The sequence below is a fragment of the Sylvia atricapilla genome, chromosome 13 (assembly GCF_009819655.1).
Source record: "Sylvia atricapilla isolate bSylAtr1 chromosome 13, bSylAtr1.pri, whole genome shotgun sequence".
NCBI classification, from domain to species: Eukaryota; Metazoa; Chordata; class Aves; order Passeriformes; family Sylviidae; genus Sylvia; species Sylvia atricapilla.
The window spans coordinates 2487717-2507387 of record NC_089152.1 but is presented as its reverse complement, the minus strand read 5'-3'; the positions used below and the strand labels follow the sequence as shown (position 1 = coordinate 2507387).

The window sequence follows — 19671 nt, the reverse complement described above, 5'->3', positions numbered from 1 at the left end:
GACACGAATGCTGATGAAGGGAGGTTTCTGCCTTGCTGGGGGCAGTGATGGAAGAGGCAGATGTATATATTTATTCCTGTTGCCTTTATTATCAGTCTGGTTCCCTCTATTGCAGGCAGCTCTGAGCAGCCAAGTCTTAAACCACCCCAGCTCCTGCTGCAGCGAATGGCAGCGAGTCCCCAAGAGCTCTTTGCCACTGACACATCAATTCAAGCACATCACAGACTCTGTCTCCAGGCCCAACTCCTCCCCAAGGCCTTCCAAGTCAGCTCCAGCGAGGCTGCTGCTCACAACACTGTTTTCCTAGTGGTCTTAGCTGGACTTCCCACTCTCTGACACCTTCCCAGCTTGCTTAGGTGGCACAGCAAGGGAAGCAAGCACCCTCCCATGCATCAGGAAAAAAAACCAGAGTGCAGTCCTACAGCCAGTGAAACTCAGTGTCCTCAGAGTCAGACACAGTGGTACACCCAGGGACACACAAGGCGCCTCTTGAGTTCATTTGCATCCTACCTCCTGTACAAGCTGAGATTCAGGAATAAGAGGTAAATCATTTCAGCACCAGATCCTAAAAGCCCTAATTCTCTGGTAGTGAATTCAGCAGCAAAATTCCCACAGAGAGAAGGATTTAGCCCTGGAGAGGTCCAAAACAAAAGGAGTATCTGTGACTCACCCATGAGACCCACAGCAACAACAGTGTAAAAATTACATTCACATGGACTTGATGCTACTCATGGAAAACTACTCTGGAGCCTTTCTGCTGGCAGACTCCATCTCTGAACACTCTTCTTTCCCTCTTTTGATCTTTATAGGATATTTGCATGGAAACAAGAGCCCTGTTTCTCAGCTGCTCATCTCGTCCTGCTGTCTGCCCTTCCTTAACAGGAGACAAACTTTTCAGAGAGGCTGTTTTCAGGCAAATAGCCCAGAATGACAGAAGAACAGAGCACACGGGCACCTCCCAGAGCCGGAGTGCCAGTACCAAGCCAGGGATAACCCCCTGTGCACAAACAGCTTCTCACCTTTTGGTGATGAAAGCTGCTGAGTACACGGGAAGAGTTCACTGGGACACTTTCAGAGCATCTTCCACGGAAAACAAGTCTGTTCAAGAGCATGCTGAGAAGGTCCAGTTGTGTGGGATGCAGCATCAATCACCAGCCAGGATGATTAGCCCTGCTAACCTGAAGTATCCCCAAACTCAGCACTGACACGTGGCACCATTATGAGACTCAGACTCCTTCAAAAAAACCAACCCAATAGTTACTGCATGTTCAGATTCTGCTTTTGCCCCTGAATATTCCTATAATTTTTGCTGGGTTTTAAGCATAATTTTGTTGTTCCAGTGGGGTTGGATATGTGGAAAGTAACCAAAGTGGGGGGAAGCTGACAGTGACCTGCTCCATGTATCTAACTTGGAGTGTGAGCCAGACAGCACTGTCAAAGGGCAAAGAATACACTCTGGAAACAAAACCTCTTTGTTCCTCTAATTTTGTTCCAGTTAAGTCAGTTCAGCTGTTCCATATAACCAGTCAAAAACATCCAGCATTTCCCAAAGTATTTTAAGACTTCAAAGTTGTAGGTTTTATTTTGACAGTTTTAAAGCACGTAGCTTTTTTTTCTTCTCTGCAGATTTTTTTTGCATTAAAAACAAGGCTGTTTAATAAATTAAGCTTTACAACAACCACTGCCGCTCTGCTTTTATCATGGCTTCAATTAAAATATTGTTTCCTGAAGACAGCTAACGGCTTCTGAGAAAAAAAAATGAGGGTGTTTCAATGAGAATGTTTTCAATAGACTCAATTTGTTAAAACTTGTGATTAAAACCAAACTCCAAGTAGGGCAGGCTCAAAACCAGGGGGGGTTTAAAGCTGTCCAAGTTGCTGATATGAACTCAAAACTTCACAGCCTCAAATGAGCATAACTAAAAAGAAAATTCTTCAACACCCAACAATGGAATATTTAGGAAAAAGTGACCCCTCCAACATTCACTGATGAGGAAACTGTAGGAAAAGCATTGTCTAGAGCAGTGCCTGGCAGCTCAGCAGAGATGGGAGCTCATCAGGAGCAGGCTGTTCCAGAGCAAAACCTTTCTACATAACCCAGGCAACAGATCTGACCTTTTCATCTACAAAAACCAGTCAGCCCACCACGGAACTCATTACTGGGGGAGATCTGCCCCTCCAACCCACTTGGTTTTTTTCCACAGTCTCAGGGCCAAACCTGTTGTGACACTGATTGCCTCCTGTCAGGAAAGTGCTGGAACAGCTCAGGGACAGGACCTGTACTGAAACCAAACCTGTCTGAACTCTCCCTGGGTAACCTGAGCTCCACACACCCGCGCTGACATTGTCACCACACTGAACGGGAGCCAAGCCAGCAAACCAAAGCCTCGTGTCTTCAAAAGCAAACAAAAGAGGGTTATAAAAACTAATTAGCTGTTTGTGCTCGCTGCTGCTCTTCTCTGCAAAACTGTAACCACAGAGAACATCTCGGAGGGCTTCTCCACAGCAGCTCTGGGCTGGGCCAGCTTCACGGTGCCAGCAGCAAAGGCCCTAATCCCACAGTTTTGAGGTCAAAGCTCCGCTCGCACAGTTCACAGTACAGCCCACAACCAGCTGTGTCAGCACAACTGAGAAAGCAGGATCAAGCAGCCGTGGGGACGAAGCTTTTAAGCCTGCGATGTTGCCAAATGCTTCGTATCACAGCCCTGCCTATTTGCATTTCTGCCTTGGGCCCCATCTGTAGCTTCCCATCCACGTCAAAGCTGTCCCCAGGGAGAAGGAAGGCAGAAAGGCTACTGTCCGTTTGTTGAACACATCTCAAGCTCATCCAGCTTCAAATGAAATGGGTGGTGAAACTCTTTTCCATGCAGTTCTGACTCTCTTGCTGCCTGGGGGCAGAGAAGACCAGAAATGAAGTAGCTGGTCCAGTGGCTTTGATCAGTCAGCACCAGTGAAGCTCCCAAGCCCTCCCATACCAGCACCACATTCTCACCATCAGAAACACACACTCTTAATTCTCTCCTCAACTTCCTCTTCAGATGAAGGATCCTACAAAGTAGGTCTCCGAATGCGATCAGTTAAATCACTTTGTAGTAACACATAGGAATGTCTTTAAAATATGGTCACATCCTGTTCCAGAAGTCTTAATGAGCCATATTTTTAGCCCAGGAATAACCTGAAAACCAGCACAGACACACTGCAGCACTAAAACGATGTAAAACGATGTCACTGTAAAGCTATTTCATTACAAGCCATGGCTCTCTTTGCACAGATAATTTCTTCCAAGAGCCCAACTAAGCTGTCATAAGGTTTTCCCGCAGACACATGTGTAGAACAGCCAGAAATAAGCCTAATATACCAGGCAAAAGTTGAGAACCAGGAGAAAGAAAGGAACAAACACAGGAGATGGGTCCCTTTCAACACACGTGTCTCAGCAGAGGTCACTGCAATGACTGGGAGCTGGAGGAGGGCCAGGGCACCACGCATGCATCTGTCAGGGATCCCACCCAGGCTCCAGGCAGGCATCCTCACACACACACGGGAACTGCAAGGCCGGAGAAAGCAGGAGCTCCAGCTGAGACCACCCAGCCTCTCGTACCTCACACTCACTACCTGCAGTGACAAAGTGACTGACACAGCCACAGCTGGCAGAGCTGCACGAGGGAGCACAGACCATCCTCCAACAGCCATCTGCATCATCACCAACATCCAGAGGTGACAGACACGTGGAAGACAGAGGCAAGGCCAGGCATCTGGCATCCCAACTTGCTCAAGCTTCATGTGAGAAGCAAGGAGTAGATGAAGCAGGATCCAGACATGACAGTGCCAGGCACTCCGAGGACGTTTCTGCTCATGCCCAGGGGTTTGAAGAATTCAGCAGCACCTCCAGCAGGTCCTTCCCAAAACCCCTGGCCTGAACACTGCACTGCATGACTGGAGTCCTGCAGGGCTTGTGACCTCTCACAGGGCTGAGAGGCACGGACACAGCCCCCATCCTCCACGGCTTGGGGGTAAATGATCGCCCTCCCACTCACCCTAAAGGCAAAACAAGGCACAAAGACACCCCAAGCAAATGCTGGTGAAGTGACACCCTGTCTAACTCAGGGGGACAATGTGAAACTCCAGTGGCTCTCAGGCTCTAGAGACAAACTGTAAATTGCTGTTCTGGCCGCTGCACCTTCCCTGATCCTGAAAGAAAGCTGGGGTAAGGGAACACCCCTACACTCCTTATCTCCTTAACATGAGGAAAAGAACAATCTAAAATGGGCTTCTCCTCTGAATGAGCTCCAAAGCTATCTCGGAAGAGCCACGTTATCTCCCAGCAGCCCAAAGTACTCCTATTTGTTACAGAATAATAAAGCCATTACTACTGAGCAATCACACTATTACACTGTTGTTTTACATGGCTATAATTTAACAGTTCCCCACTGTTTGCTTTAGAAATTCTGTTCTTGAAAGGTCTATAAAATTATGAACTCTTCCTCCAGTTTGAAAACATGGGCACGAGCAGGGATTTCTGTTTCCTAATAAATCACATACCCCTACTAGCAAACACCAGCTTATAAGAAACATCTTTTGTTTATTCAAAGTAAATAGCATGTGGACATTTTAAACAAAAAGAAGGTGGGAGGCAGAGGGGGACAGACAGATTATGTTTTTCACTTTCATTTTGCCTTGTGTCTAAACAAACAGTTCCTAACAGCTTTGTTTTCCAAACCAACTTTCTCCCAGCTGCTATCTGGAACCACAGAAAGGGAAAACAATACTCAAGATGTACAAGATTACTTGATTTTGCACACTCGTTTTACACAGCAAGCAGTGGTCTGGATAGACAAGTCACAGGGAGAGCTGCGAGGAATAAGCAGTATTTGGGGAGACTGGTTGGCTTCACACCAGATCAGTACTGGGAGGGTTCACTCAGACCCTCACACTATGCCAGGGGGAAGCAGCACTTTGCCAAACTTTTGTGACAGGTCCCAATTCTGTCACAGGAACGGATCTGCTGCTTTCCACTGATCCACAACAGCACAGAAATTTGGGAGGTGACTGAACAACAGCTTAGAGAGGAGGTCAGAGAAAACAGCTCTTAAAGGCCCCCTCAGGGACAGCTACCTGTAGCATCTGAAAACAAACTATCACCCTAATCCTTTTTAACCATGGTTTTTACTGTTTCCATAAGGTACAGGAAGCACAGAGATACCGACCCAAGAAGCCCAAGAAATTGTACCCGGATGGAGGACACTCTAATGTTTCTGAATTTTTCATCATCTTCAAGATCAAAGACATTAATCATCAAAGACATTTCTCATCCTTCTGCCTTCAGCTGATGATCAAGGTACCAAATATTCCTACACTCCTTTTTCTTGCCTTCTTGCTACAGTTTAGTGTTACTTAGACCACATCTACCTCACAAGCTCCTTGCCCACAAGAGAGGTAGCAACACTTCATTAATATTGCAGGGTGGGAACAGCTAGACAATATTTTCATCTGTTTTCACTCAAACAGAGGATTCCTTATATCCAGGCATAAATACAGAGACACCATTCTTAGAGAGCCTCAGAAATTATGTGCAAATAATGCTTTCTATTGCAGCTCTTAACTATCACTGAAACTTGCTACATTTAACCCACCACTTTCTTAATTGCACATTATGCCACAACCTAACAGCCCTCCACAGACAATGGACCAGCCCCTTCTGAGCTGGACCTCCATGAACATCACCCAAAAAAGGCGATTGAAGAGTCCAGAACGTGGTAATTTCTCATTTATACCTCATTCAGCCCATCCAGGTCTGGCAGGAAAGCACCAGTTCAGTCTGCACTGTGGGGAGCAAACCCTCTGCAGGAGCCCTCTCACAGGGTCTGTTTCTCCCACAACGTGTCAGCACATGTCCCCCTGACAGCACATGGATTTTACTGCTACTCGCAGTGCAAATGAGATAATTAGGTCAGAAATCTTCAAAGCCCTGCCACTGCCGTGGGTAATGAGATTCGGCAGTTCACCTGAAAATAAAAATGGAAGGAGAAGGGCTGGTAAAGCTCCATCTCTACCAACAGCCTGAAGTCTAGGTGTGAAGCCATCCAGGAAGCAGCTTAGCTCAGCTTCCATCAAGAAGAGGTCCTTCCTAGGAGCTGGGAAGCCAGTGCATGAACACAACCCTTAAAAAGGAGGAGCATTCATACGGGAAAACCAGGGGCACAACAGATTTGCCAATAAAACACAAGGTACAAGCAGCCAAACTGTCACATTTTAATCAGTGACAGCTCTCTTATCTTGCTGTGTGCTGGCTTTCTCCTTGCAGAAAGAGACCAGATCACATCTCTGCTCTTATCTGAAATACTGTCTTCAAAAAAAAAGGGGTGAAGAACCTTCTGCAGGAGTGTCACTTCGGTGACAACCCAAGACACACGCACTCCTCAGACTGAGCTGAAAGCTTTCACAACAAACAAAACCCCCTGGCATGTATTTAGAACTACTTATTGTACAATTCTGTCTTCTAAAGTTAAGCAAAGAGCCTCTCTTGTTTGCTCTTGATAGGCTGGGGCGCAAGTCTGGAGCGTGTCTTCAGGACAGGGTGTGAAGTGCCATAATGCAGAGCAGCTACAGAATGTCAAAGAACAGCTCTGGTTTCAATCTTACCAGGTACACAAGGAAATACACATACAGACCCTCTCCCTGCTCCTTGTGCATTCCAGCTCTCTCCAGACAGCCAAGGTGTCCTGCAGAGAGGCCTGGATATGCAACTTGTCACTCAGAGAGGACAAGAACCAACTCTCCCAGGCACCAGAAGGAAGTTATCTACTCCCAAGAAGAGAAGTCAGGCTCGTCAAATTCCTGCCAACTCTACTGCATTTCCCAGGTAATTGCACAAACCATGAATTAATAAGGAATAATGAGCCAGCACACAGGGGAAGAGAAGACAATTCAGAACAGCAATGAAGAGAACGAATGGAAAAGTACATTTTAATTGCTCAGTGCAGACAACTGTCACTGCAAGCCTGCACTGCCCCAAGAGAGGTGTCACTTCCCTGGGAGGACACAAGGACACACAAGCCACCCACACAGCACAGGAACACAAGGCAAAGGTGAGGGGGGCTGAGGGCAGGGGTTAATTTTGCAGAGAACAAACAGCGTGGGCAGTCCTGACAAAGCACCAGCCTTGCCACCACCCACCACAAGTCCTTCGGGAAGTCACAAAACCCATCTGGGCTTCACTGCCTGGCTACAGCTGCAGTGCCTGACACCAGCTCCCTCCATGGGCGTGGACCACCCCTGCTTTATCCAGACCTGCTCTGCTTCTTTCTGTTATCACCTAACCCCATAGGTATGTTATCTATGCAGCCAGCCAGCCTTGCTGGGACAACAGCAGATAAAAGGGCAGGTTTGACAGAGAAAATAATAAAATGGGAGATGACAAACTGTTAAGTCAAAGCGGTGCTCACAACTAGGCGTGCATGATCTTACCAAGGACTTGACCACTTTGGGACTTAAATGCTCCTGGCTTAACTTCTTACCTAGTCCTGTTTGAAAAGGCATTCTCTGGTTGTGATCTGGAAACTCAGGCATCATTGAAAGAGCAAAGTGACCTCTTACAGCTCAGGGATTGTGTTAGGAAAAATAGCAACATAACAGCCATATCTGTGGCTACAGGGATGCACATGAAGGTGGAGGAAAACAAGGAGCAGGACAAACTTTGAACATGGTTAAGACTGAGGGTCAGAATGGGTGAAAATCTGCCCTTCCATTTCCAAACTTAAACTCATATCTATCACAACAACAGGAGGAAAATATATTTCATAACCTATTTCAAAAATGCTTCACATCTATTTGGCCGTTTAACTTTCCAGCATTTACCCACTGTCAGTGCAAGTTTCTCTTCAGAGCACATAAATCTTCCTGTTTTCCAAAGCTGCAGCCAGCTGAAACCTGACAGTTTGAGGACAAAGCAGTAAAAGGCCCGAGTCTGCTTCCAAATGGTGAAGGACACACTTTCGACACAGAGTATGAGAGCAGCAGAATTTCTGTGGGGACTGTCACACCACTTTGGGGCCCTCCTGGATCAACAGGGCTACAGGGTCACACAGGATGCCTCTCCCTGGCTGTCTCTGGGCTTCTGCTTATCTCACCAAAACACATCTGAAAACAACACTTGGACTTACGTTGAGATTTCAACAAAAACTTTCTCAGCAGTGAGGAGGGTTTTGCCTCTGTGCATCCGACTTCAAGATGAGTGCTATAGATGGTGGCTGCTGTGGACCAAGGAATCCAACCCCATTTATTGCTAAAACCAGATTTATTTCCATTAATCTAAACTAATTAGTCCTGCTCCTCCTATAACGAGGTCTGTTATGCCTCAGCACATAACACACCATGAAGATGAGAAATCCTCATCTTCATAACCAGGCACTTTTGGGCCACTTTGAATAGCTCCTTCTCTACTGTTAGAAACAATGATAAGAATGACGTCTCTTCCAGAGAGCCAGTTTTATTTCAGGGACTATGATCCTGTGTGATCATTCTCACGTTCAGGTCAACAACAGCCTCACAAAATCTCCTTTATCCAACTTTTACTACTGTTGAGCAGGGATTAACATTAATTGAGCCCAACTCATATTAGCCAAAGATTATTAGCTAGTCACCAGCCTGTAATCACTTGCATTTTCCACAGAAACGTTTACATGGCTCAGATAACTTGGAGGATAATCCAAGTCACCTTTATAATGAAATCTTTATAAAAACACACATCCACATTGTTGTCTTCCTCCTTCCAAAAGACACAATTAGTTCAACTTAGGAAATGCTATAAAAATTAGTTCTGTCAAATTTGCAGTCCAACAAGTTTCTCATGAGAAGAAAATACTCCCTATGAGGGCAGTCTTTTTTTTAAACCTCACAAACTTTCAAATACACAAAAAAGTACTCAGGAATTTTTATTTACAAGCCTGCACATACCACATACCAAATACTAATTTGGCCGTTCTGTGTGCCCCATCCTGATGCTTCCTCTGGTTTGCTGCATGTGAGGATCCTAGTGCAACATCCCAAATCTGCCTCGGCAACAGCTGGGCTGCTCTGCAAAGAGACGCTCTTGGAGCTGAAGGTTTCTTTACTTTTCCCTTGGCTGGCACTGATCCCACCACATCTGGAAAGCCACATCCAGCACTGAATGGCAGCTCTGCACTGAGCTGGGGGAACTGATGCCCTAGGGATCTGCACGGTCCAGATCCAAGAAGCCAGGCTTTGAACTGAAGCAGTAAAAGATTTTCCCAGCTGAGCAAACACCTGACTGCTGAGAACAGCAGGGCTTACTTACTACTGTTACTACAGAAGGCTGAGATTCTGGATGGAAAACAGGTGAAAGACCCAAGGACCTTCATGTACTCAGCTCAGTAAAGAGCAGGTTATCAGGAAATTCACTGAGTGTACACATCCTCCCAGGGAGGCTCTTCATACCAGTCCCCACACACCCCTCTAAACCCCAGCTGGGTGAACTCAAACTGAAGGTGCACGTCGCTGAGCCAGGATGCCAAACCAGCCTCCCGAGGGGCTGTGATGGACAAGCTCCCACAGCAAATGTTTAAGGCAGAAGTGGGTGTTGCTTTTTAAGAGATGCTCTTTTTCAAGCACAACCGTGAAACCTGGAAGAAGAAACGTGTCAGCTGCACACAGTACACAAGAAGACAGCACAATATACTGCTTGCCTTAAACTATCCCAAGTGCCTTCTCCGGTGTAAAAAACAAAGAATGATCTGACAGCTCAGCCTCACGCCCAGATGCTGAAGTGTTGCTGAAGCCTTTCACCCCTCACTTAACTCCTCTGCTGCTAAACAGCAAATCCTGGCAGCAGCCACAAGCATGAAATAAATGAGAAGCTCTTCTCTGCCCGCAGCTGGGAGAAACTTCCATCTCTCCCCACTTTGCATGTAAAGAAAACTCCACAAGTACTTGTGGTAATGCTGCTCGCCAGATTTTCCACTGACAGACTCTTGAGGAAAGCCTCCAGATAGGAAGTCTGCTCCTAAGGACCCTCTTCAAGCGGATGACTTTTGACTTTGAGAACGTATGGTTCATCTTCTTGAGGAACAGTTCCTTTTGTTTTCGGTACAGAGAGAAAGAGTACAAAGGAAAAGAAAGAAAAGTTGCGTTTACTGTGACCTAGGGAACACAGAGCTAAACAAATGTTATCAATATTTTGATTTCTCTGACAAAAGCCGCAATCAGCACTGACACAAACAACTGGTTAGCAAGCTGGGGAGGGGGGGCAGGAGGGGTAAATCAAACCAGAGTTTCAAGATACTTATCTTTCCATCACAACAATTGCCACCAATGACAGTAATTTACATGCCTAATGGGCAGTATTATGTTTACAAAACCATTCTTGGGAGGGAAAATCTAAACAATTTTTGCCAATCCAGCAAAGGAGCCGGTGTTGGATCAGATCCTGGGATTCTTTTTCCCCTTTTGTCTTATCTGAGGGTCTTTTGCCAAGATGCCTTGCTATGGAACAACACAAAGTGCCTTCAGAAGCGTCTCCACAAGCCACAGAGACCCGTGGAGGATATGATCACCCTCCTGTCACAGCCTGAATTCTCCTACAGCACGGCTGCCCCAGCCTCTGTGACAAGGGGAAATACCTGTCAAGCAGAAAAACAATGGAGCAGTCCCAGGTCCTCCATCCCTGGCCACACTCTGTACCCCTCTGCTGAAGATAACTTCCAACGAGCCCCTTATCTCCCACACAGGAGCAGGTCCCATCCCCAAAGCACACGCTGACATCAGCCTGAACACCTGCTCATTCTCTGCCCTCCCCAGTCCTTGGTTTGGTTTTTCTTTCCATGAAAAGCTCCTCGTCCCTTTGTTACAAGCTCTTTCAAGGCTTTGCCACAGACAGACAGACAGGTAGGACTGCCAGGGCACAGAAATGGGCTCAAACTGGCCCAGTCCCTCTGGGTCTATGCTCATCATTCCTTTAAAGCAGCACAGATAATCCCAAGAAAGGTGAGAGCACATTTTCACTAGACCATCAGCTAAAAAGAGACAAAGATTTCCAAAAGAACATAAAAGCCTTCTCACATGCACAGGAAAAAAAATAATCAGTGAGCTCTTGACTAGTTTTACTATCAGAGAAAATTCCACTTTTGTCTGGAAAATACACGCACCCATTCTGCAGCTGTATCCAAGAGCCACAGAGAGGACAGTCCTGCCTTCAGTGCAACACCTGAGGTCATTTTGGAACCTGTAAGCACTGATGATGCCTCTTAAAAAAGAAGATTTATCAAAGTCCTATGTACACGGACAATCAGATTTTGCCAAACCTCTCAGCGTATTGACAGGGCAATGGGAAATCCATTTCATTAAGTAATGACCTTCTGGTCACACCAATTAACTTGATCATCTATCGACAGTCAATTTAGAAACGATCAAGGATGCACATTTCCCAGCACACGGTGAAACAGATGAAAGACTTTATCACATCTCTGCTGCCAGCCTGGCATTGCTTCTGCATCCCAGGTTTGCTCCACCAAGTTCTGCCATCCCAGCACCATTTTACCTGCTGAATTTCCCAAAGTCTCACATTTAACAAGGTGCTAAGCCATCCCAACTCCAGCGGGAACGGGGTTCAAAGACCCGAGCAGGAAATGAGACCAGGGAAGTCCGTCAGAACAAGGGAAAGAGCCACAGCAGACTGAGCACAAATGCAATACTTCACATGCTAGATTTTAATTCTCCCACCAATCTGGGCTGCGAGCAAACCTTGGGGATGCTCACATATCTTTAACACACCTTTAATATTAATGGCCTGTCCTCAAGAACTCCCTGAAAGATCTGGGAAAAAAATTAAAACATGAAAAAGCAAAAAAAGATAGAGTAAACCAGGTTATTCCATAGCTCAGCTGAATTTCATACGGCAATAACAGGCAGTGGTGTTTAAAATGCTGATAAAGATTTTTAAAATAATTTGAGAACATCTGATATGAAAGTTTCCCTGGAACACAGTAATTGCTTATCATAACCACCACAAAGTATGTTTATTACCCACGGAGATAAGACAGGGCAGCTGCTGAACTTCTCAGATAAAGCAAGCCCATATCACAACAGCAGGATCACATGGATTAGGTGCAGGAGAGGATCTGACTCAAACAGAAACACCAAAGGGCATCAGTGACATGAACAAAAACACGTCCAAGGGAGAAGCTCCACGACCTACACACTCACAAACTGTCCTGACACCTGCAAACAGGACAGTGTTAGATAGACACCTGGTCTGGCTCTCCCATGGAATTTCCCTTCTCAGCAGCTGCAACTCCAGCAGATTTTTGCCTTCCTGCAAGGAAAAAGTGACCAGCTCATCCTTCTCTTTGAAGCCTCCATTACTTTTCAGAATTAGGAAATTCAACATTGTTTCAAGGATGACTTCAGCATAGTAGTGATAGTCAGACAAATTAGGAGCTCTTCAGACATCCCCCCGTGTCTGCTGGAGGGTTTGGCAGCTCTAGAAAGGCTTGTGAAAACACAGCTCAATGCCGTTTTCTATGAAGGTGGCAGATTCAGCTTTAGCAATTGTGGATCCTCTCACCAACAAGCTGTTACGTCAGAAAAGCACAAGCAGCACTTGGAGGTCACTTACTCCAGGGATTTAATAAATGCAAGAAAGGGACTTAAAGTGATGGTGTTCTTCATGTTTGCAGTGTGTAACAGCATCCTCTGCTGAGTGGGAACAAGTGGGGAAACTGAGGCAGAGACAGCAAGTGACCAACACAGAGACAATGAAAAAAGCCAAAGTCACAGTAGATCCAAATCCTGTGTTTGGAAGTGCTTTCCCAAAAAGAGAGGAAAGCAAAACAAACACCAAGCCACGTAACGTGAATGCTGGTGTAATCGTAAGTCATGTTTTACAGCAGAAAAGACTTCAAAAATAAACAAATGAATACAAGGACTTGAGATTGCGATTTCCTGCAGTTTTCTGTCTCGTGAGTGGATTGCCCAGTTCTACCCAAACAAGGTTCATCATCTGCTCAAAGCTCTTCCTGCCATTGAGGCATTCCAGGTTTCTCCACACACGGGTCTCCCAGCGCCTCTCCTTCAGTCCATGCAGAAACTCCATCTCCCTCCTCCACTTGGTCACTGAATTTCCAAAACTGAATTCTCCAAGTCCAAACTAGTTATGACTGACCAGCAGGTCTAGGCGTTGTTGAGAAAAAGAAAAGGGAGATGGATAGACAACTGGATGGGATAATTACACCTCTTCACCTTCAAAAACTAGCTAAAAATACTGTAGCCAAGTGGATCCAGTTCTTCTCCAGAAAGTAACAAAATTGCACCAGAGTTGATTTTGGCCCAACCTGCACTTGGCAAACACTGATAACAAGGATTTACCATATCCCCTCTAGTATTACAGCTGACTATAAAACAAACATTTGCTTCCTACTGATAACAAAATGACTATGATCACTCAGGGTTTCTCTGTCACCCAAGAAAGGTTAGGGTTTCTCTGTCACCCAAGGCAGACTTGTAATTTCCAGTGTCCATGCAAAAAATACTCTGCATGTAACACTGGCCTCAGTTTTCCCTCAGGTACCCACTCACCTCATGCAGAGATACAGTTTGGGATGGATTCCAGCAACAAATTACAATCAGATTAAATATTAATTCCCATCTTAATTATATAACCATGACTAGGCTTAATGGCCTTGAAGCCATTTAACCAGGAGAGGAGCGTATAAATCGTGCAAGCAGCATCTCCCTGCAAATGCCCAGACTGGTTCACAAGCACCTGGATTTTTTCCCTGGGAGAACAGCCAGCCTTGGAAAAGAAGCTCCGAGGGAGGTAAGAATTCAAATCATCTGGCTAGCAATATGGTATCAGGAGTCACAAACCCGTGGGACAACACAACACTCTGCCCTCAGGATAGCTGTGCACTAGAGTGAGAAAGATCATATATGTGCTGAATACTTATTGATGGATTTCATCCTCCCCTTGGACAGAGAGAAGCGTCTTCAGGTTTGGCTAAAGATGGGCCATGAGGATGCCAGAGCAGATGAAGTAACTGGCCCAGGAAAACAGTGGGCACTCTTCACAAACTCAGGGGGCCCTGGTGCCCGCAGTGCAGAGACACCTGTGTTGTCCCACAAAAGCTGCCTCCATGTCCAAATCAGGCTGCACACAGGGAAAATCATCTCCCTTCATCCCCAGGGAAAGTCATCCCCAGTCGCCCACCCCCACGGGACCCCCACAGCAGATCAAACCTGCTACAGCTGCAAAAGAGGGGGATGTGCCCGAAAATGAGACTGTTCCGCTTCACTTTGGACTTCAAGGCAGTGAAGGCACAAAAAACCCCTAAAAACCCAAACAAATACCACTCAAAAAAAGCCCCTAAGGAAAACAGGAGAGACAAAACCAAAACGCAGCGCGAGCAGGTTCTCCTTCAGTTTCACACATCAGAAAAGAAAGAGAGAAATGTCAGCAAAAGCATTCCCCACGCCGGAGCAGCCCCTGCCTGGCTCGGAGACCGGCTGTCACAACAGCCACGGCACAAGGGCAGCGAGCTCCAAGCTCCGGAACGCTGCCCCTTGGAAACGGGATACAGGCGACGCGTCGCCAGCGCTGTGAGCACGACGTTTGGCACTGCCAGTGTCCCCCTTTTCCTGAGGGCTGTAGGGAACACACGCCTTCCCTGCACCGCCCATCCCGGTGACACCGCAACGCCGCGGTGACAGGGCCGGCGGAGCCGCAGGCAGGTGGCATCCTGCGAAGCGCAGCAGCAGGGAGCAGGGACACGCGATTCCTAACAATGGGAACGCCGATTTCCCCGGCACAAGGCTCTCGCGGCAGGCAGCGGGGTCACGCCGCCAAGGCGAACGCGACAGGAAGGATAAAACAAATCACAACTCAAGTTGAGGTGATGTCGAAAAAGGAAATCTGTTCTATAGCAGGAGAGCTCAACCACAAAACCGAACTACACAAACCCAGATGGATTTCAGCTGATCCCTCGGATGGAAAGCTTAGCACGCTTCCCACCAACACGTCCCCTGTAGAGAGCCCTAAGGAAAGGAATCACGACAGCCCCCTTGTTTAGTGTTTATTTCCTTAAACCCCTTTCCTGCTACTGCAGTGAAAACAGGCTCAAAGTCAGCAAAAGGCTCTCAAAAACACTGGCTCACATCCCCACCAAGTGTACACTGGCACTGCTTCCATAAAGTCCAGAGGAGGGAAGGTTTTCCACTCTACTTCTCTCCTAGGTACCTCATACCCAGCGAGACTTGAACTTTGGATCAAAACATGTGCAGCTTTGGGATCAAACACAGACTTTCCCAAAACCATTTCAACCCTCTGCCAAATTAATTTCAGATTGAAACAAGTCCATGTTTTTCTTTTCAGAATCAAACCCACCTGTTGGAAAGCACATCCACACGTACCCAGAGGCACATCCAAGCACTGTGCAGACACACTCGCTGCCTCCCCATATAAGATGTGGCCCATTGTTAGAAAACAAACAGTAACAATTCTCACTAGTTGCCTAATTGCTTGCAAGAAACACTAAGAAGCCACGACTGCAAATTCTCGCAAAGAATCTGAAGTTTTCTGGTTGAAGTGGGTCTGGAAAAACAACATCCACTCCAACAGCCCCATTTTTTCGGGGTTTTTTTTTGTTTGTTTGTTTTTTTGTTTTTTTTTTTTTTTTTTTAAATCACTGTTCTCCATTACAAGCCTTGGGATTCACTTAGCTGTTTGCTCAAACACACAGGAGGCAGAGCTCCCACTCAGTCCAGCCTACCTGCTCGACTGCTGCTGGTGGGGTCACAGCCTGCCACCCATCTAGGAAAACCCACACTCACTGGTGACAATGGGCCATTTACATGGACCGTTATTCACTTCCACAACAGCCACCATAAAGCTGCACCTATGTTGAACCATAACCTACCCCTAACAGGAGCTCACAAGGTTCTGAGGAAAAAAGAAAGAAAAGAAAAACAACCCTGCAGCCGTCCACGTGCTGTTATTATGCTCTGCTGAACCTGAATGCATCATAAAAGGAATAAAAATGTACAATGACATAGGGATTGCTCCTCCACCACAATACCCTGTTTAGGGGGGATTTAAACCAGAGCAAGTCCCTGGCACACGCTCACATTTTTTGGTATGGTACTGCCAGTCTATACCTTTCCAAACCCTTCTCGAGGATGAGAACAAAACCTTTTGCAGGTTGTGCACACACAGAGAAGGAACCCCACATCCCACGGTCCGACAGCTCAGCTGACCCTCAATGCAAACTTCGATGGCAACCACAGAAAAGCCACCAACGCGCCCGGCGGCCGCGTACGTGTGCCCTCACACGGCGCCGTTTGCGTAACCATTGCAAAACACGAGGAGCACGGCTATTCCTGGGTCACCTCCTTGACCAACGGGACATCTGCCCACCCGTGTGCCCCACGCCCGTGGGAGCAGGGCAAGAGAGGCGAGGGGCTCCTGCACGGCCTGGCTGGACACTTGGGCGTGCTCTGGGACACCCTGCGCTGGACAAGCGCTTTATTCCCCACCACCCTGGCACAGGCACTGTCCCTTCCAAGGAGAAAACTTGCCACTGTCCAGGCAGAGGCCGTGGAATGCTGCTGCTGCTGGTCTGCTGTCCTCCCCAGCTCATACACTGACGGGAGTTCCTGCGGGGAGTGTCACCCTCAAAGCGGGACAGTGTCACCCCCAGTGTCATCCCCCCGAATGATGATCCCAAAGGAATCACCATCTGGGCATGGGCCACGAGCACAGCTATCGTTCGACTTGGGAGGAAAGAAGGGGATAAGGAGAGGGTGGGGGGAATGGCCACAGAGGGACGGGACGGCCACTAAGGGGAGAAAAGGACGACCGGGGTAAATGGCCACTAAAGGGGAAGGAGGGCTGGCAGAGCGGGCGAGCGGCCAGAGAGCGCATCCCCGCGGAGCCGCCCGCTGCCCATGTGGAGCGCAGGTGGCACGGCGGCCGCCCGCGGGGCTGGGGGGCACCGACCTTTTCCCTCCCTCCTCTCCCTCTTCACCCACCTTGCACGGCCAGGACGGCGAGGGCGGAGAAGCAGAGACAAAGCAGCAGGTCCTCCAGCGCCATGTAAGCCCCGCCGGGCGCCGGGAGCAGGGGCCGCCGCGGCCACATCTACGAGGGGAGCGCGCTCTCCCGCCGCCCCACCGCCATCTTGTGCGAGCGCCCCGGCCCCAGCCCCGCGCTGCCCGCCGGGCCCCGCTGCCGGGGGCGGCCCTGGGCTGCCGCTGCTCCGCCTTTGTCAGCGGCCCGGCCGCCCCTCCGAGGGGCTCCTCCCGCCGCCCGGCAGCGCCCGCACCAACAGGTTGTCGCCAGCCCGCGGCGGGGGGAGCGGCCGCCTTCCCTCAGGGTGGGGGACGGCAGGTGCGGGGCTCCTCCGCCCGCCGGCGGCTCCGCAAGCCACGAACATTTATAGCGTTTTATGTAGGGTTTTTAAAGATTTTTTTTTTTTTCTTAAATCTGTTTAGTATTTGTTTCCGTTTTTGCCAAGGGTGAGCGGGGAGTGTAGCGGGCCGCCTGCAGCCGCCGCGCTCCCCTCACGGTGCTGCCTCAGCCGGCCCCGGGAGTGGCCCCGCTCCCTCAGGGGGTGAACGGCAGGTGCGGGACGACTCCGCCCGCCAGCAGCTCCACAAGCCACAAACATCTACAACACTTTATGTGGCTTTTTAAATTGCACTTCCACCCTCTATCTCTTTAGGTTTTGGTTCTCTGGTTTGGCACGGGTGAGCGCGGAGGGCACGGCGCAGCTCCCGCGGCCGCGGTGCTGCCGGGGCCGCCTCCGGCGCCGCTGCCCGTCGGGGCTGCCGGAGCTCACCGCGCCGAGCCGCCTGCACCGCGGAGCACACGGACACCGCGGACAGCATCGCCACGGCTTTGCTGGGGTTCACTTTCGGGCCACAGCTCCTTCAGGTGTATATCGTTCATCGGCCGTCATAGCCTAGCCTGTGCTTATCAGCCGACTGTAAAAGAAAATACAATACATGGTGTGGCATGTCTGCATCCCGTCGCTCTGAGAAAGGCAGGATCTACCCACCAGCTGAGCCAAGCGGTGGAAATGAGGCAAGGAGATGAGAGACGGAGTCCAAAGTTGCTGCCTCCCGGTTTGGCTTGGCTGGGTCCCAGACACAAACTCGCACCACATGCGTGTGCGTAAACCCACAGGTGCAGGTGTAATCCTGAGGGCAAATGATGCCAAGTCGCTCTTTCGGCAGTGGTACCTGGCACCAAACACAAGGGCAGCCACATCCAGAGCGGGTCTGCTTTGCCCTCCAAAAGGATAGGAAGCTGCCCAGCACACAGACGTGTTTTGTCACGGCAGTGTGGAATGTGAATTGGTCTTCAGCTGTGCAGAATATGAAAAAAGAAACCTTTCTAATCCAGACCCTCCTATTTATTAGCCTGTATAAATGAACTATAAAAGCTTAAACGAAACCAGAAAAGCTGTGTGGTGGGAAGCAGGTTTCCCATGAGTGTGAGTTGTGCAACTCTAAGTTCATACTTGGCACTGCCAGTACAGACAAGCCCTGGGAGGCAGCAGCCCCCTACTCTGAAGAGATGTGTGTGGGGGCTTTGCCCAGCATCAGGTGGGCACTCACTGTGCACTTTGCTGGGAAGGAACGTGTAATAAGGCCACAAAATTCCACTGGCCTCATTCCTGCCCCATCTCACCTCCCTATGGAAAGAAAAGTGGCTAGTAATATCTACATCCCCCTCCAAAGCAGTCCAGCATGGAGGTACATTAACATCCACAAATCCTTCTTTCTATCTGAGTTCTTCCCACCTGCTCCTTTATGTGTGAGGTGGTTTTAAGGGTACTGTCAAATTGCTTTAACTAGGCTATAAAGGAATATCTACTTGTGTCTGCCAGTGGCTTCTTTCAGACACAAGTAGATATTCCTTTACAGCCTAGTTTTTCTTCAAATCCCAGACATTTCTCCCTCCCTTTAAGCAAGAAAATCTTTACCTTGCAGTCAGGCAAGTCTGGCATTAATATAAATAAGGAAAATTGCTAGCGGTCTACAAAGCACTGCACATTCTGGCTAAGAGCACCTGCCTGTGTTAAGGCACTAACTGAGCTCCATGTCAGCAGGCCAGGGTTGGACCAGGCTTTGAAAAACCCAGGTCTAACCCCTGTATTTTCTCTCTACATGATCTTAGTGTTACTTGATTCCTATGTGGCACCTCTTTGTCTTTCTGCATGTCAGTGGAAACAGGAATGAAACCAGTATTTCGACAAACCCAAGCTTTGCAACATATATTCCTTGAATATCTGTCCCTGGGGTAAAGAAAAAACCGGCAACTTGGCAAACAGCCGCCGAACTGAGAAAGCGGCAGAAACGTCACCCGGAGCACCAGCTCCTTCACACTGACAACACCTGTGCTCTGCGGGAGCAACACCAAGTCCCAGCATCTGCTCACGGAGGTGAAATGATTCCCTGTGGCACTTACAGAGGGAGAGCCACTTAGTAGATTTGGGAAGGATCAGGTAACTCCCTGGCTGTCAGTCCGTAAAGAGCAAAGTGACAGCAGCCATGCCAACAGAAGGGACATTCCTTCCCAGACAATGGCACTTCTGCCCCAGTACTTAGGGCAGCAAACCCCCCTTTTATGTGCTGTAGACTCCCCAGCATTCCCATTCCTGTC

At 48.4% G+C, this 19671-nt stretch overlaps 1 protein-coding gene across 3 annotated transcripts in view; it reads right to left on the bottom strand.

The window, feature by feature from the left end:
* IGDCC4 (immunoglobulin superfamily DCC subclass member 4) overlaps positions 1-17700 on the bottom strand; it is a 94353-nt gene extending 76653 nt beyond the window's left edge. For 2 of the 3 annotated variants that reach the window (XM_066328216.1, XM_066328218.1), the window contains exon 1: positions 17034-17700. In XM_066328216.1, the coding sequence (XP_066184313.1) occupies positions 17034-17142 (109 nt within the window). In that variant the 5' untranslated portion in view covers positions 17143-17700. Of the gene's footprint in view, positions 1-7172; positions 7280-17033 lie in introns of those variants that run through there. The other variant, XM_066328217.1, reaches the window with a different exon arrangement.
* Between the last annotated feature and the right edge of the window lie 1971 nt (positions 17701-19671).